The sequence below is a fragment of the Myotis nattereri genome (genome assembly GCF_964212035.1).
Source record: "Myotis nattereri genome assembly, chromosome: 1".
Classification (NCBI taxonomy): Eukaryota; Metazoa; Chordata; class Mammalia; order Chiroptera; family Vespertilionidae; genus Myotis; species Myotis nattereri.
Genome location: NC_138075.1, coordinates 76,716,059 through 76,731,850, shown reverse-complemented (window position 1 = coordinate 76,731,850; position 15,792 = coordinate 76,716,059). Strand labels below are relative to the sequence as shown.

Here is a 15,792-nt window from a genome sequence, read left to right as displayed (position 1 = left end):
ATAGAATAATCTTAGTGTAAGAGCAGAACTAATAGTAATCCTGCTAATCAGCAAGGTACAACCTCTTTTAAGACTGTCACCCCCAAATGGCTAAGTGGGACTTTATATTTACCACCTTTAAGCCACTTTGTAAGCCCATCTGTGTTGCCCAGAGCTTCCAGACATCATTTCCCATGATATTTCAAGTCAATTTTGAGAAATCCTTTTGGAAATCATAGTCACAGGTGGTTTAATGAGGATAAAGATCCCTCTAAGGCTATCATATGTGGAATACTCTGGTTTGAAATATCTTTTTCTATCCTAAACCCTGAAAAATTAAGGCCAGAGTCCTTCTAACAGTAACTCACTCCTTCTGTAGCCCTGTTTTTCAAAATTTATAACTTAGTGTATTGCCATTTATCAACACTTAAGAAGCGATTTCTCTGAGACCACCTGGTGTTCCACAGTCTCCCAGGTCAGTGATTCTCAAATAGTGTAATTTAAAATGACAGGATGGATTGTTTTAAAAAGTACAAATTTCTAAGCCCTACCATTCCTGAAAGAAACTATATTCCGTATTTCACACTTTGAGAAACACTGCTTTAGGAAAAGTTGATTTTTAAATATGGTGGGGGGTTTTATTTTCTGGAAGATACTTAATGTTCTCTTTCTGTCTTGTCATTAGGTGTGAAGATATGTGATGTGTATAATGCTGTCATTGACATGGTTAAAAAGCAGAAGCCGGAACTGCTGAACAAAATTACCAAAAACCTAGGGTAAGATGCTATGAATGTAAGTTGTCACTCTGAGTAAATTTTTATGACTGGCTGTCTTCAGGCAAACTATTTTGAGATTGATTCAGCCAACATTTATGGACCGTTGTACTTAACTGTGTGCCAGACGCATCGTGTTATCAGAGAATGTGAGAAATTTAAATTCTTCTCCGAGAAATGGGGTGGAGATTTTTCTAGACTGAAATCAAGAAAGGTTCCAGGCTTAAACTACAAATGTTAGGAAACATCACATGCTGTATTTTCTTAGAGCACCTCAGCTCACATTTGAAAATTAAATACTGTGAGCCTTGTGACCCAGCGATTCCACTTCTGGGTGTATATCTGCAGAAACCCAGAACGCTAATTCGAAAGAATATTTGCACCCTCATGTTCATTGCAGCATTATTTACAATAGCCAAGCTATGAAGTAACTGTGGTACATATATAAATGGAAATCTTACCATTTGCGATAGCATGGTTGGACCTAGAATAGGGGTGGGCAATCCCTGGCACGCATGCCAAACATGGCACGCCAGTAACTTTTGCTGGCACGCGAAACCCTCTCATAATCTTCCATTTACAATTTTTGTGAACATTTGAATGACTTAAATGTTAAATTACGAGGAACTGGCAAGACACTTGATGTTATGTTTGGTTACATAAAGGCTTTTGAAAAGAAACTGAAAGTCTTTAAGAGGGATGTGGATGGTGAGAGATTTTAGATATTTCCCAAACCTCAAGAGGCACATCAAAGACCTCCCAAAAGATGACAGAACAGACTGTCAAAGCCTTCAGAAGCTGTTTTTAAACATCATCGAGTCAACTATTGAGCAGTTCTCAAGATTTGCGAAATTCAGAGAACTGGAAGAGACAGCAAAATTCATGAGGTTTACAGACAGCATGAAACTGGAGGAACTAAACTTACAAATGTTTTCATGGATAGACATGGCTGACTTTGAAATGCAGTTGATTGAATTTCAGAGTAGCTCAATTTGGAAGCAGAAATTTAATGATCTTAAAGTTGACTTGGAAAACATTGAAAAAAAGCGATTAGAGACAGGAGTACCAGAGAGAAGTGTCGAAAACAAACTATTGAGGATTTGGAATGCCATTCCAGAAAATTTTTTCTGTTTAAAAAACTTTGCAACAGCGTTACTCTCCATGTTTTCATCCACATACGCTTGTGAATCTTTGTTCTCAGTGATGAATTTTGTTAAGTCTAGTAATAGGAGTAGCCTGACAGATGAAAGTAGTAGCTCGTGCATATCTCTGAAGGTCACGAAATATAAACCTGATGGAAGTGTCTGTCATCAGTGATGCAGCAGCAAAAGTCCCACTGATAATATCAAATGGAGTCATAAAGTTTTCTGTCGGACTATCAGTGTACATGTATACATTAAAAAATAAATGTATTTTTCATCATCATATACTATGTTTTTGTCTCTTGAATGAATTTTATTATTTCTTCAGGTTCTTCACATACGTACACCTTAAGAGATATCAAGTAGGCGTAACATGTTCTCAAAAAATTAGGGTTGGCAGCAGAAGAATTTTGAGTCAGAGATTTTGCTGGTTTTGGCACTCACTCACAAAAGGGTTGCCCACCCCTGACCTAGAAGGTATTATGCTAACTGAAATAAGCCAGTCAGAGAACGACAAATACGTGATATCACTGACATGTGGACTCTAAAGAACAATATAAGTGAAGAAACAAAACAGAAACAGACTCATACATACAGAGAACAGAATAATGGTTGCCAGAGGCGAGGGAGTGAAGGGATTGAGAAGTACAGACTGGTAGTTACAAAATTGTCATGGGGATATAAAGTGCTGCATAGGAAATACAGTTATTAATATTATAATAACTATGTAGATGCCAGTTAGGTACTGGACATATCAGGGGAAACACTTTGTAAAATGTATGATTGTCTAACCCAGTGGTCGGCAAACTGTGGCTCACGAGCCACATGCGGCTCTTTGGCCCCTTGAGTGTGGATCTTCCTCAAAATGCCACGTGCGGGCGCCACATACAGTGCGATTGAAACATCGTGGCCCATGCGCAGAAGTCAGTATTTTGTGGAAGAGCCACACTCAAGGGGCCAAAGAGCCACATGTGGCTCGTGAGCCGCAGTTTGCCGACCAGGGGTCTAACCAGTATACTGTGATCCTGAAACTACTACAAAACAATATTGAATGTAAACTTTGAAAAATAAAATAAATAATTTTTTTAAAAATACGAAAATTAAATACTCTGAGAAGTCCGATTGTTTTAGAAAAAAATATTTGAATTTTTATTTAATCCAGTGTTTCACAAATGTATTTGACCATTGAATACCTAGAAATAACTGATAACATCTTATAGAATCCAAGACATTTTGGGAAACAAAAGTAGGCAGTCTCCTTAGATGAAAAGTAGTCTGGATGGAGGGGGGATGGGCGGAGGATGGGGGTTAATGGGGGGGTGGAATGAGGACACATTTGTAATTCCTTAACTAATAAAGAATTTAAAGATAAAAAAGCAAAAAAAAGAAAAGTAGTCTGGGGTATATAGTTACTTTCTGGGCTTCTCTGATGGATAAGAGGAAATGTATTGATCTAAATGGCAAGTCTTGGCCCAGGTGACGTAATGAGTCTACTTATCAACATTCCACTGAAAATTGCCTCTCTTAATCCAGTTATTACTGTCTTAATAATGTGTCTCTTAATGGTCTCTGCTAAGCATATAGGAAAACTCCTAACTTGATTTCATGGTAGAGGTTAAAATTTAAATGTGGGTAAATAAGCTAAAGTAAAGAACACTTGATATAATAAATGTTATTTGGGGTACTTTATTAGGATATTTTTAGCTTATTAAAAGTGCAAAGACTATTCTCTCTAATCCTCTTCCTTAATACTGATCAGCAGCAGCAAATCACTCAATATGTTTGCCTGCCTTATCTTGAAAATTAAAATAGGCCGTAGCCAGTTTGGCTCAGTGGATAGAGCGTCGGCCTGCAGACTGAAGGGTCCCAGGTTCGATTCCGGTCAAGGGCATGTGCCTTGGTTGCGGGCACATCCCCAGTGGGGGGTGTGCAGGAGACAGCTGATCGATGTTTCTCTCTCCTCGATGTTTCTGACTCTATCCCTCTCCCTTCCTCTCTATAAAAAATCAATAAAATATATTTTTAAAAAAATTAAAATAGAATAAATTGTGGGAACATTTGAGATCTTGCTCCCCATCATATGTCACTAGTTTGGCTCAACTAAACTCTAATTGGGGGTGGCAGGCGGGGGAGGGGGGCTGCTCTGCCTGTGGAGTAGCCTTATCTCTGTCCCACTTATTCACGAATACACTTTCATTTTAAACTCAAAAAAAAAAAAAATAGAATATATTATACTTGACCCATGTATGAGATCTATTAGCCTATTGCTAAAGTTTCTTGTTTCTTTTTTCAGGTTTGGAATGGGAATTGAATTCCGTGAAGGCTCTTTAGTAATTAATAGTAAAAATCAGTATAAACTGAAGAAAGGTGAGTTTTACATGCATACAGTAGGAAAATACTGTTTTGAATAATTTCCTTTATCTTCCTCTTTTCTATGTAAAATGTACATTTTTCCATCCTTTCACAGTCTTAGTCTGATTCTTGTTTTGCTATTTTAGGGATGGTTTTCAGCATCAATTTAGGGTTCTCAGACCTAACTAACAAAGAAGGGAAGAAACCAGAAGAGAAAACCTATGCCCTATTCATTGGTGACACAGTTCTTGTGGATGAGGTCTGTATTGCTTAAACTTTTGAGTGCTCATGAATTGACTTTTGAGGAGCATTTTGTACTTCTTAAAAGTCTTTGTTAAGTGCTAGCCAAGGGGAGAAATTCATGTGACAGCCTGTCCTAATATAGCTAGGAATCAAGATTGTAGTCCATGCACAGGGAATAATGTAAACCACACTGTTACCATATTATGGCTTCAACAATGGTAATATCAGGAGCCGATTCTAATGAAACTGATTTATAATTCAACCATTTGAAGTGTACAGTGTAGTGACTTCTCAGTCTATTCAGTTGTTCAGCCATCACCACAATGTAATTTAGAACATTTTCATCACCTCAGAAAGAAACCCTGTACCCATTAGCCGTCATTCCCATTCCACCCCCACCCCACCCCAAGTCTCCTCGGTCTGCACAATGACTAAACTACCTTCTGTCTCTAAGGATTTGCCTGTTCTATACATTTGGGGTCTTCTGTGACTGTTTTGTTTTTTGTTTTTCCACTTAGCAGGAACTCATTCTTGATTATGATGATGATAGCAAATATTTCAGTATTCTTACTATAAGCTAAGCACTTTCATGAATTAATTGAGTCCTTACAATAATCCTATTAAGTAGATACTCTTATCCTCATATACAGATAAAGAAACTGAGGCACAGAGAAGTTTAAGTAACTTGCCAAATATTACACAACTAGACAGGAATTGAGCTAGATTTCAAATCAAATCTGTGTGCGTTGGTTTGGATTTGTGGCAGGCCCATCCCCCTGGGTCTCATAGTGTCCCATGCCAGAGCAAGCTGTGACCTTGAACCATAGCTTGGCCTCTGCTAATAGGCTGCAGGCACTGGAGCAGGTTACACAGTGGAGGGGAGAGGGAGGGGTATTTTTTTTAAAATATATTTTTATTGACTTCAGAAAGGAAGGGAGAGAGATAGAAACATCAATGGGAAAAAAAGAAACATCAGTGATGAGTGAGAATCACTGATGATGAGCCCTACCCTGGGGATTGAGCCTGCGACCCGGGCATGTGCCCTGACCGGGAATTGAACCATGATCTCCTGGTTTGTAGGTCGATACTGAGCCACGCCGGCCAGGCTCAAGCCTGTATTTTTAACTATTATCCCAGTGTTACCTTCCAAATTCTAGTTCCTACTGAGAGATTGGGACCTAAGAACTGTACTTATTCATTATCAAAAAGTCTAGCATCCAAAGGTTCAAAGCATTTCCCAGGTACATACTAGGTTAGAAGGTGAAAGTGTTTTCATTTCAGTGTTCTTATAGGTGTCTGACTTCTCCGTTTTATTCTAGGATGGTCCAGCCACTGTTCTCACTTCCGTGAAGAAGAAAGTAAAGAATGTGGGGATTTTTCTAAAGGTAGGAAGAGGATAAATGTGTGGTATGGGAATTTTGGGTACAGTGAAGAAGATATAAAATATTGGCTAAAAAGTAAAAACTCGAATTTCTGATTATGACTTTTTTCCCCATAGAATGAGGATGAAGAAGAGGAGGAGGAAGAGAAAGATGAGGCTGAGGACCTGTTGGGAAGAGGTTCACGGGCAGCATTACTTACAGAAAGAACACGAGTGAGTTTACTGTTTTTAACTACATTGATCTCGTATTGGTCATGGTTCACATGTTTTGATAGCTTGGGGTTTTTTCTTCTCTAGAATGAGATGACTGCAGAAGAGAAGCGAAGAGCACATCAAAAAGAACTGGCAGCTCAACTCAATGAGGAAGCAAAGAGGCGACTGACTGAACAGAAAGGAGAACAGCAGATTCAGAAGTAACTGAGTTTGCATTGAGCATTGTCTCAGAGTTATATGTAATTTGCAGAAATTTCTCATAAAATATTTTATCCCCACTCCAGAGCTCGGAAATCTAATGTGTCCTATAAAAACCCATCTTTGATGCCTAAGGAACCACATATTCGGGAAATGAAGATCTATATTGATAAGAAATATGAGACTGTAATAATGCCTGTGTTTGGCATAGCGACGCCTTTTCACATTGCCACGATCAAGGTACTAACATTGAATTAGGTTCCCTTCAAACTTCTTCTTAAAATAGTAATTGGGCTTACCATAGATTATTGTTTTATCTAAATCATTTCTCTAACTCTTCTTCAGACTCTACCCTTCTCACTTATCTTCTGCTATCATTTTCCTTCCTTTCAGTTTGCACTTTGTAGAGGGTTTATTGGTGTAGTATAGAAGCATAATTGTCCTCTTTCCTTGAATCTTTTTTTTTTTAGCATTTTTTAGCCTGTAGTTGTACATGTAGCGTAAGTAGTTGGAGAGCTCATGATTCTTTTTGAAACATATTTGGTCATATAAAAAGATGCTAAATATGTAGGTTTAGCAATTAGCTTGTAACTTCTAACTTAATTTTAGTATTTCTATTATAACTCCTAATTTTTATCAAGGAAAGAATCCTGTTTATTTTAATGCTGTTTCTTTTTTAACAGAATATAAGTATGTCGGTGGAAGGAGATTATACTTATTTGCGAATTAACTTCTATTGCCCAGGCAGTGCTCTGGGCAGGAATGAGGGCAACATTTTTCCTAACCCAGAAGCTACTTTTGTCAAGGAAATGTGAGTTCCCAAGAAAATAACCATCCCCAATTCCTTGCTAGCTGGAATGGCACTCTCAGAAGCATTTCATTCTCTGTGCTCTCCTCTCCCATCTAGTTAGTGAATGGCAAAGCCTCCCTCAGTGACACTTGTTTAGAATCACCTTTCAGGCTTTGTATTACTTTGAGGATGAAACATAATTTAGAATCCTCATGAAAATATTTTATACTTGCTACACATATTTTGCAATAGAATCTCAAGAAAGGTGTGCTGCATTGGAGTCTATTCTTTCATGGTTTGGAATGGGATCATTTGGGAGGTTATGACAGATTTGAAAAATAAGTGTGATTGCCCCACCCAGTGGATTAGCCAACATTCTCTATTCAAAAGAGAAGAAAAGAGGTGGTTTGTTTGTTTGTTTAGCTTTCCAAATGTTCAAACGTCGTTTCTCCATTCAGTGGTGCTGTTTTCTTCTAAAAATATTTTTTTTAATATATTTTATTGATTTTAGAGAGGAAGGGAGAGGGAGAGAGAGATAGAAACATCAATGATGAGAATCATTGATTGGCTGCCTCCTGCACGCCCCCTACTGGGGATTGAGCCCGCAACCCAGGCATGTGCCCTTGGCCGGAATCGAACCTGGGACCCTTCAGTCCACAGACTGACACTCTATCCATTGAGCCAAACCAGCTAGTATAAATATTAAGCCAGTTATAAAATATAGTGAAAAATGCAGGTCACCTAGCCTGATGAAGAAACTCATATAAATGCTTACCCCCTTCTACAGTACATACCGAGCTTCAAATATGAAGGCACCCGGAGAACAGACAGTACCAGCCTTGAACCTTCAGAATGCTTTCCGGATTATAAAAGAGGTACAGAAGCGTTATAAGACTCGGGAAGCAGAAGAGAAGGAGAAGGAGGTAAGCCTGAACACCACAGACAAAGAAACTTTCTGCAAAAGGACACGTGGGTTTGGGGGATGTGTAAAGATACATGAAGATTCACATTAATTTTCATTCTGCTTAGGGCATTGTGAAACAAGACTCCCTGGTGATCAATCTAAACCGGAGTAACCCCAAACTAAAAGATCTATACATTCGGCCAAACATTGCCCAAAAGAGGATGCAAGGTTCACTGGAGGCCCATGTCAATGGTATGGACCATCTCTCATGTGCCTGGGCTTTGTCATCAGGGACACGTTTGTAAGAATGACACATCAGATAATGTAGTACGACAAGGAAATGCTGGAAGGAATCTGCTTATATTGCTGTATGGACAGAACAAAAGGAAAGCTCTGTACAGTTGTCAGCATTTCCTCTGACCCTGTTCAAATCAATAAAGAAAGATGCAGTGCCTCTTGGCCAAGCTCAGGGTGCTGCTTGGTAATTAGCTACTTCCTCCACTCTTCCCCCAGGTTTCCGCTTCACATCTGTTCGAGGAGACAAAGTGGATATTCTGTACAATAACATCAAGCATGCATTGTTCCAGCCCTGTGATGGAGAAATGATTATTGTCTTGCACTTTCACCTCAAGGTATACCTTTCTACTTACTAGCTATGAGATCTTGGGCAAGATCTCTCTGTCAACCTCTGTCCTTTAAGATATTGATGAAAACGTTACCGATCACATATGGTCTTTAAGAAGATTGAATCAAATAAATGTTTATAAAGCCCTGGCCAGCATAGCTTAGTGGTTGGAGCATCGGCCCTCACACCAAAGGCCCATGGGTTCAAATCCTGGTCAAGGGCATGTACCTGGGTTGCTGGTTCAATTCCTGGCCCTGGTCAGGGCACATGTGGGAGGCAACCAATCAATGTATCCCTCTCACATTGTTGTTTCTCTCTCCTCTATCTTCTCTCCCTTCTCCTTCTCTTCCACTCTCTAAAAATCAATGCAAAAAATATCCTCTTTTGGGGATTAAGAATAAATAAATAGTTATAATAATAATGTTTATAAATCCACAGTGCCTAACATCTAGAAGGTGCTAAGTGTCTTTGTCCCTTTGGTGATGATACATAATGATCACCAAAGCGTATTAGGTCTCCACATTCCTCTTTCTGAAATAGAAAATCTTTGCTTTAGACACAATTTATTACCAACATAATCTCTCCAAAGTCCATTGTAATAAGTAGGAGTACTTTTTAAAGTTTATCCTCTTTTACATTCCCAAATGTCATTAGTTTATGGTGACTTCAGGAATAGTTTATCCTATATAATAAAAGGGTAAAATGCAAATTGACCAAATGGCGGGACGACCAGTCACTGTGACGTGCACTAACCACCAGGGGGCAGATGCTCAACGCAGGAGCTGCCTCCTGGTGGTCAGTGCACTCCCACAGCGGCGGTGGCCAGATCCTCTCCCATGTCTGCGGCAGCACTAAGGATGTCAGGCCTGCTCCCCGCAAGACATCCTCCGAGGGCTCCCGGACTGTGAGAAGGTGCAGGCCAGGCTGAGGGACACACACACACACACACACACACACACACACACACACACACCAGTGCACAATTTTGTGCACCAGGCCTCTAGTTTTTATATAAATGCTGTCGTTTTTAGTAATGATATTTTTATATTTTCACATTTTGTTGTTACCTTGCTTTCTTATCTGTTGTATAGACTAAGTTTTCTGACTTTTTGCTTTTTGCCCTCAGAATGCCATCATGTTTGGGAAAAAGCGGCACACAGATGTACAGTTTTACACAGAAGTGGGAGAGATCACCACAGACTTGGGAAAACATCAGCATATGCATGACCGAGATGACCTCTATGCTGAGCAGGTCTGAAATTTAGTATTTTATTTGCAGGGTAGTAAGGTAGGATGTAATCCAAATCTGAGTTCAGTAATTGTTATATTTTATAAAGAACCCCTGAATCTATCTAGAGAATAACTTAGGTATCTGCTGAGTTCGTGTGCTACAGTGGCTTATGGATTAGATTTAAGTTGCAGACTCAGCTCTACAGTTAATGGTATGATGACCTTTAATTGGGTATACCCATTAGTATCATAGTTATGACTGCAAAAGCACTTCACTGTTAACAAGTAAAGTAATAGCTATAGTTAATTAGTATTTTTTTTTTTCCACAGATGGAACGAGAAATGAGGCACAAACTGAAAACTGCCTTTAAAAATTTCATTGAGAAAGTAGAGGCTCTAACTAAGGAGGAACTGGAATTCGAAGTGCCTTTTAGGGACTTGGGGTAACATATCTTTCTTTATTTTTTAAAACATATTTTTATTGATTTCAGAGGAAGGGAGAGGGAAAGAGAGATAGAAACATCACTGATGAGAGAGAATCACAATCGGCTGCCTCCTGCATAACCCCCCCCCCCTCCATTGGGGAGTGAGCCCACAACCCAAACATTTACTCTGACCGGGAATCAAACCTCAACCTCCTGGCCCATAGGTGGACATTTAACCACCGAGCCACACCAAACAGACTATCTCGTCTTTTTTTTGCTTGTTTTTTATTGACTTTAGAGAGGAAGGGAAAGGGGGAGAGAGAGAGAAACATCAATGATGAGAGAAAATCATTGATTGGCTGCCTCCTGCACATCCCACACTGTGGACTGAGCCTGCCACCCGGGCATGTGTCCTGACTGGGAATGGAACTGTGACCTCCTGGTTCCTAGGTCAATGCTCAACCAATGAGCCACGCTGGTCGGGCATATCTCCATTTTCTAGCCTGAAGTTTCACGGGTCTACCTTTTACAAAAATTGGTTATTCTTCCTTTAATAATAATTTAACATACCTTCTCCTTTTTCATATAAATGATATCCTTTGAGATATCCATTTCCTCTTGAAACTTTAAGGGCTGGGATGAGTGGCTAAGATAGAGAGGCTTCCGTTGGGAATGACTCTGTATTGAATATGCTGGAGTTGTTGGGAATGGGAAACAAGTTTATTGTGGTAATAACAGTTTCTCTTACAACAAGTTTAGTCTTAATGTGGTTTCTTTTCTTATTCTCTTTCAGATTTAATGGAGCTCCCTATAGGAGTACCTGCCTCCTTCAGCCCACTAGTAGTGCGCTGGTAAATGCTACAGAATGGGTGAGTATTTCTAAACCCCCTTTTAGTAAGAAAATTCTTAGAGAAAACAGAGGATAGGTGTTTTGAAAAGTAGATCCTTGTTATTTCTTTTGATATTCACTTACCTTAGACATAAAACATATTGAACAAATGATTATAAGCCTCTTTAGTTTTTTTGATAGTTCATATGGTTTCCTTAAATTTATTCTTGAGAATAATTTAATTTTGCAGATTCTTTTACTGGGGCTCCTTAATATGTTGTACTGCTATTAGTCTTTCCAAAAAAAACCCCAAAAATTGTTTAGTTATCCTTTAAGTAATGGATTCTGAAAGTATTTGAAATTGCTAATATATAATGGTTGGCAAAGTATTTATATGATAATATCCAGTTCCTCCTTGACAGCCACCTTTTGTGGTGACATTGGATGAAGTTGAGCTGATTCACTTTGAGCGGGTTCAGTTTCACCTGAAGAACTTTGATATGGTAATTGTCTACAAGGACTACAGCAAGAAAGTGACGATGATAAATGCCATTCCTGTAGCCTCTCTTGACCCCATCAAGGAATGGTTGAAGTAAGTAAATGTGCCAGCAATCTCCCATTTACCCCATGAATCCTATATTATCTATATACTAGAGGCCTGGTGCACGAATTCATGCATGGGTGGGGTCCCTCAGCCTGGCTGGCAATCAAGGCCAATGGGGGGGGGGGGGGTGTGCCACGGGAGGTTGCCCAGTGAATGGCATCTCCTGCATTGAGCGTCTGCGCCCCCCGCCCCCCGTGATCAGTGTGCGTCATAGTGACTGTAGTAACTGGTTGACTGGACGTTCCGGTTGTTCGGTCATAATGGTCACTTAGGCTTTTATATATCGATTATAGAACCCAAACAAACCAGATACCTGCTTTCAGCAATAGAGGCCTAAGAGCTGGAGCCAAGCCTCAGAGCTAAAGCTGGCCCAGAATAAAAAAGAAAAGAAAAAAAGGAGCGGTTGGGAGCTTCAGTCACCCGCCAGCCTGAAAACAGCCCTCAGCCCCTCACCCAGGCTGGCCAGGCACCCCAGTGGGGACCCCCACCCTGATCCAGGACACCCTTCAGGGCAAACCAGCCGGCCCCCACCCGTGCACCAGGCCTCTATCCTATATAATAAAAGGGTAATATGCCTCCCAGCACTGGGATCGGCAGAGCCGAGAGGCCTCCCGGCACTGGGATCAGCATGACGGGGCAGCGCCCAAACCCCCTGATCGCCCTGCGGCTCTGTGTGTGACGGGGCAGGGCCACAACCCCCTGATTGGCCTTGCTCTGTGTGTGACAGGGGGTGGGGCCACAACCTCCCTATCCGCCCTGCTCTGTTCATGACAGGGGAAGGCGCCCCAACCCCCTGATCAGCCCTGCTCTGTGCCTGATAGGGGGGAGCTCCCCAACCCTCTGATCGCCCTGCGGCTCTGTGTGTGACAGGGTGCAGCGCCCCAACCCCCTGATTGGCCCTGCTCTGTGTGTGACAGGGTGCGGTGCCCCAACCCCTCCCTCCCCCCACAGGCCCTGCCCTGAGTGTGACAGTGGCAATGCCCCAACCCCCTTATCGGCCCTGCTCTGTGGGTGATAGAGGGCGACACCCCAACCGCCCCCCATGGGCCCTGCTCTGTATGTGACGGGGTAGAGCCATAACTTCCCCATTGGCCCTACCCTGAGTGTGACAGGGTGTGGCGCCCCAACCCCCTGATCCGCCCTGCTCTGTGTGTGACAGGGGGCGGTGCCCCAACTCCCCTATCGGCCCTACTCTGTGAGTGACAGGGGGGAGCTCCTCAACCCCCTGATCGGCCCTGCTCTGTGCGTGACAGGGGGGAGCTCCCCAACCCCCTGATCGACCCTGCTCTGTGTGTGACAGGGTACGGAGCCCCAATCCCCCTGATGGGCCCTGCTCTGTGAGTGACAGGGGGCAGCACCCCAACCCCCTGTTTGGCCCTGCTCTGTGCGTGACAGGGGGCAGTGCACCAACTCCCCAATCAGCCCTGCTCTGAGCCCGACCAGGGGCTGCACCTAGGGATTGGGCCTGCCCTCTGCCTCTGCCACCTGGGAGCAGGCCTAAGCCAGCAGGTCGTTATCTCCCGAGGGGTCCCAGACTGCGAGAGGGCACAGGCCAGGCTGAGGGACACCCCTGCCCCCCCCCCCCCACCGAGTGCACAAATTTTTGTGCACCGGGCCTCTAGTAAAGATATAAAAGCCCAAGCGACTGGTTGCTATGATGCGCACTGACCATTGGGGGCAGACACTCAATGCAGCAGCTGCCCCCTGGTGGTCAGTGTGCTTCCACAGCGGGAGCGTCACTCAGCTGATCCATGGGCTGGTGTCAGACACTGAGCTCAACACTGAAGCGCAGCTGCGGCCGGTGCACGAATCCATGCACTAGGCCTCTAGTAAAATATAAGTATGGTATGTTATACATAAAAATTGATATACTTAAGATGAACCTGTCTTTGGTTTGAGTTATAGACTGGGATTTGAAAATTCAAGATCCATTAGAGCTATTCACTTTTTTCTGAATACCCAACAATAATTTATGGATACTTATACAAGGAAAATCAAAGTCAGATCTTTTCTAACTCTATTTGATATATGTATAAAAAGATCTATACTCGTTTATAATAATATTTACAAAAAGTGGGGAGTGTTTCTTACTTGTTCTCTCTTATTACTGAGATGAGAGAGATAAAGTTTTATTTTATTTTACTTTATTTTTTAATCCTCACCCAAGGATAATTTTTTCATTGATTTTCAGAGCATGGGAGGGTGAGTAGAGAGACACAAACATTGATGTAAAAGAGACACATCAATTTGTTGCCTCCTGCATGCACCCCAACCAGGGCTAGGGATCAAACCAGAGACCCTTTGGTGTGTGGGCTGATGCTCTAACCACTGAGCATGCTAGCCAGGTTTTTTGGGGGTTTTTTTTTTAGCCATTAACACCATATGCTCACACTTTAGCTAAAAGTATTTCTCATGGCCGAAACCGGTTTGGCTCAGTGGATAGAGCATCGGCCTGCGGACTGAAGGGTCCCAGGTTCGATTCCGGTCAAGGGCATGTACCTGGGTTGCGGGCATATCCCTGGTAGGAGATGTGCAGGAGGCAGCTGATCGATGTTTCTCTCTCATCGATGTTTCTAACTCTCTATCTCTCTCCCTTCCTCTCTGTAAAAAATCAATAAAATATATTTTTAAAAAAAAAGTATTTCTCATGGAAGTACCAGAACCCAAATAAACAGGGGATGTCCGTTACTCCCTAGGTAATGTGTGAGGCTTCGGTAGCCATGAGTATAATTTGCTCTGCCCTCTCTCCTTCCCCCTTCATTATCTGGAAAAGGAAGGTGCTATAAATGTAGTCTCTTCATAAGAAATATGTCAAGAGCTTAGAAATAAACAGAAAAAATAGAAATTTATGGTTTCCATGAGGATTTTCCTAAGAAGTATGTGCAGGTAAGTGATACAGGATCAAAATGTTATGTGTAAGATGCATATGACTTTTTCAAATCAGCTTTATTGAGGTACAGGTTCCATCTAATAATATTTACCAATTAAAATATATGATTTGATGAGTTCTAACAAACATATGCAATCTCATATCTATCATCATAATCAGGATTTAGAACATTTCCTTCACTCCTAAAAGTGTTCATACCCCTTTACAGTCAATCCCCTTAACTCTGTCCCTGATTTCTGTCACTATACACTTTGCAGAAGAATCTAGACTGCTACATAAATGGAAATATACAGGATATAACCTTTTTTTTTCTTGCATCCTTTACTTAGTATAATGCTTTTGAAATTTATCCAAGTTGTGCATCAGTACTACATTCCTTTTTATTACTAAGGAATATTATACTGTGTGAATAGTCTGTACTTGACCCATTTACCAGTTAATAGGCGTTTGGGTTGTTTTTATTTGGGGATTATTATGAATAGCTGCTATAAACATTATATACAACTCTTTGTATAAACATGTTTTCATTTCTCTTGGGTAAACTACCTATAATATTGGAAGTGCTGGCCATATGGTTAAATTTATGTTTAGTTTTATAAGAAACTATAACATCATTGTCCAGGGTGCTAGAAAACCTGCAGTGTGTGAGAACTGTAGTTGCTCCACATCCTCACCAGCACTTGTTATTGTCAATCTTTTTAATATTAGCCATTATGGTGGGTGTGTAGTGCTATCTCATTATGCTTTCAGTTTGCATTTCCATGATGACTAATGATGTTGAGCACCTTTTCATATGCTATGTATCATTCTGTACCTTTGATAAAAAATATCTTCATATTTTTTGCCCATATTGAAAATTTGTTACTGAGTTGAAGAATTCTTTAGGCTATATACAAGTCTTTCAACAAATACAGATTTTGCATATATTTTCTTCCAATAGTTTCTTTGCCTTTACATTTTCTTAAGTGTCTTTTACAAACCAGAAGTGTAAAATGTTCATGAAATTTTTGGTCAACTTTTTCTTTTGTAATGTTGCTCTTAAGTCTTACCTAATTTTTTTTGTTGTTAATCCTCTCCAAGGGTATTTTTTCCATTGGTTTTTATTTTTTTTATTCTCACCTGAGGATATTTTTCCGTTGATTTTTATTTATTTATTTAAATATATATATTTTATTGATTTTTTTACAGAGAGGAAGGGAGAGGGACAGAGAGTT

General features: G+C 40.9%; 1 protein-coding gene across 1 annotated transcript in view; it reads left to right on the top strand.

The window, feature by feature from the left end:
• SUPT16H (SPT16 homolog, facilitates chromatin remodeling subunit) overlaps nt 1-15,792 on the top strand; it is a 43,805-nt gene that overhangs the window by 19,004 nt on the left and 9,009 nt on the right. Inside the window, exons 8-22 of the mRNA XM_081108660.1 lie at nt 665-755; nt 4,188-4,261; nt 4,393-4,505; nt 5,809-5,874; nt 5,988-6,083; nt 6,168-6,283; nt 6,368-6,521; nt 6,965-7,092; nt 7,859-7,994; nt 8,101-8,227; nt 8,489-8,607; nt 9,727-9,852; nt 10,161-10,273; nt 11,049-11,124; nt 11,507-11,676. Coding sequence (XP_080964786.1) covers nt 665-755; nt 4,188-4,261; nt 4,393-4,505; nt 5,809-5,874; nt 5,988-6,083; nt 6,168-6,283; nt 6,368-6,521; nt 6,965-7,092; nt 7,859-7,994; nt 8,101-8,227; nt 8,489-8,607; nt 9,727-9,852; nt 10,161-10,273; nt 11,049-11,124; nt 11,507-11,676 — 1,705 coding nt within the window. The remainder of the gene's footprint in view (nt 1-664; nt 756-4,187; nt 4,262-4,392; nt 4,506-5,808; nt 5,875-5,987; nt 6,084-6,167; nt 6,284-6,367; nt 6,522-6,964; nt 7,093-7,858; nt 7,995-8,100; nt 8,228-8,488; nt 8,608-9,726; nt 9,853-10,160; nt 10,274-11,048; nt 11,125-11,506; nt 11,677-15,792) is intronic.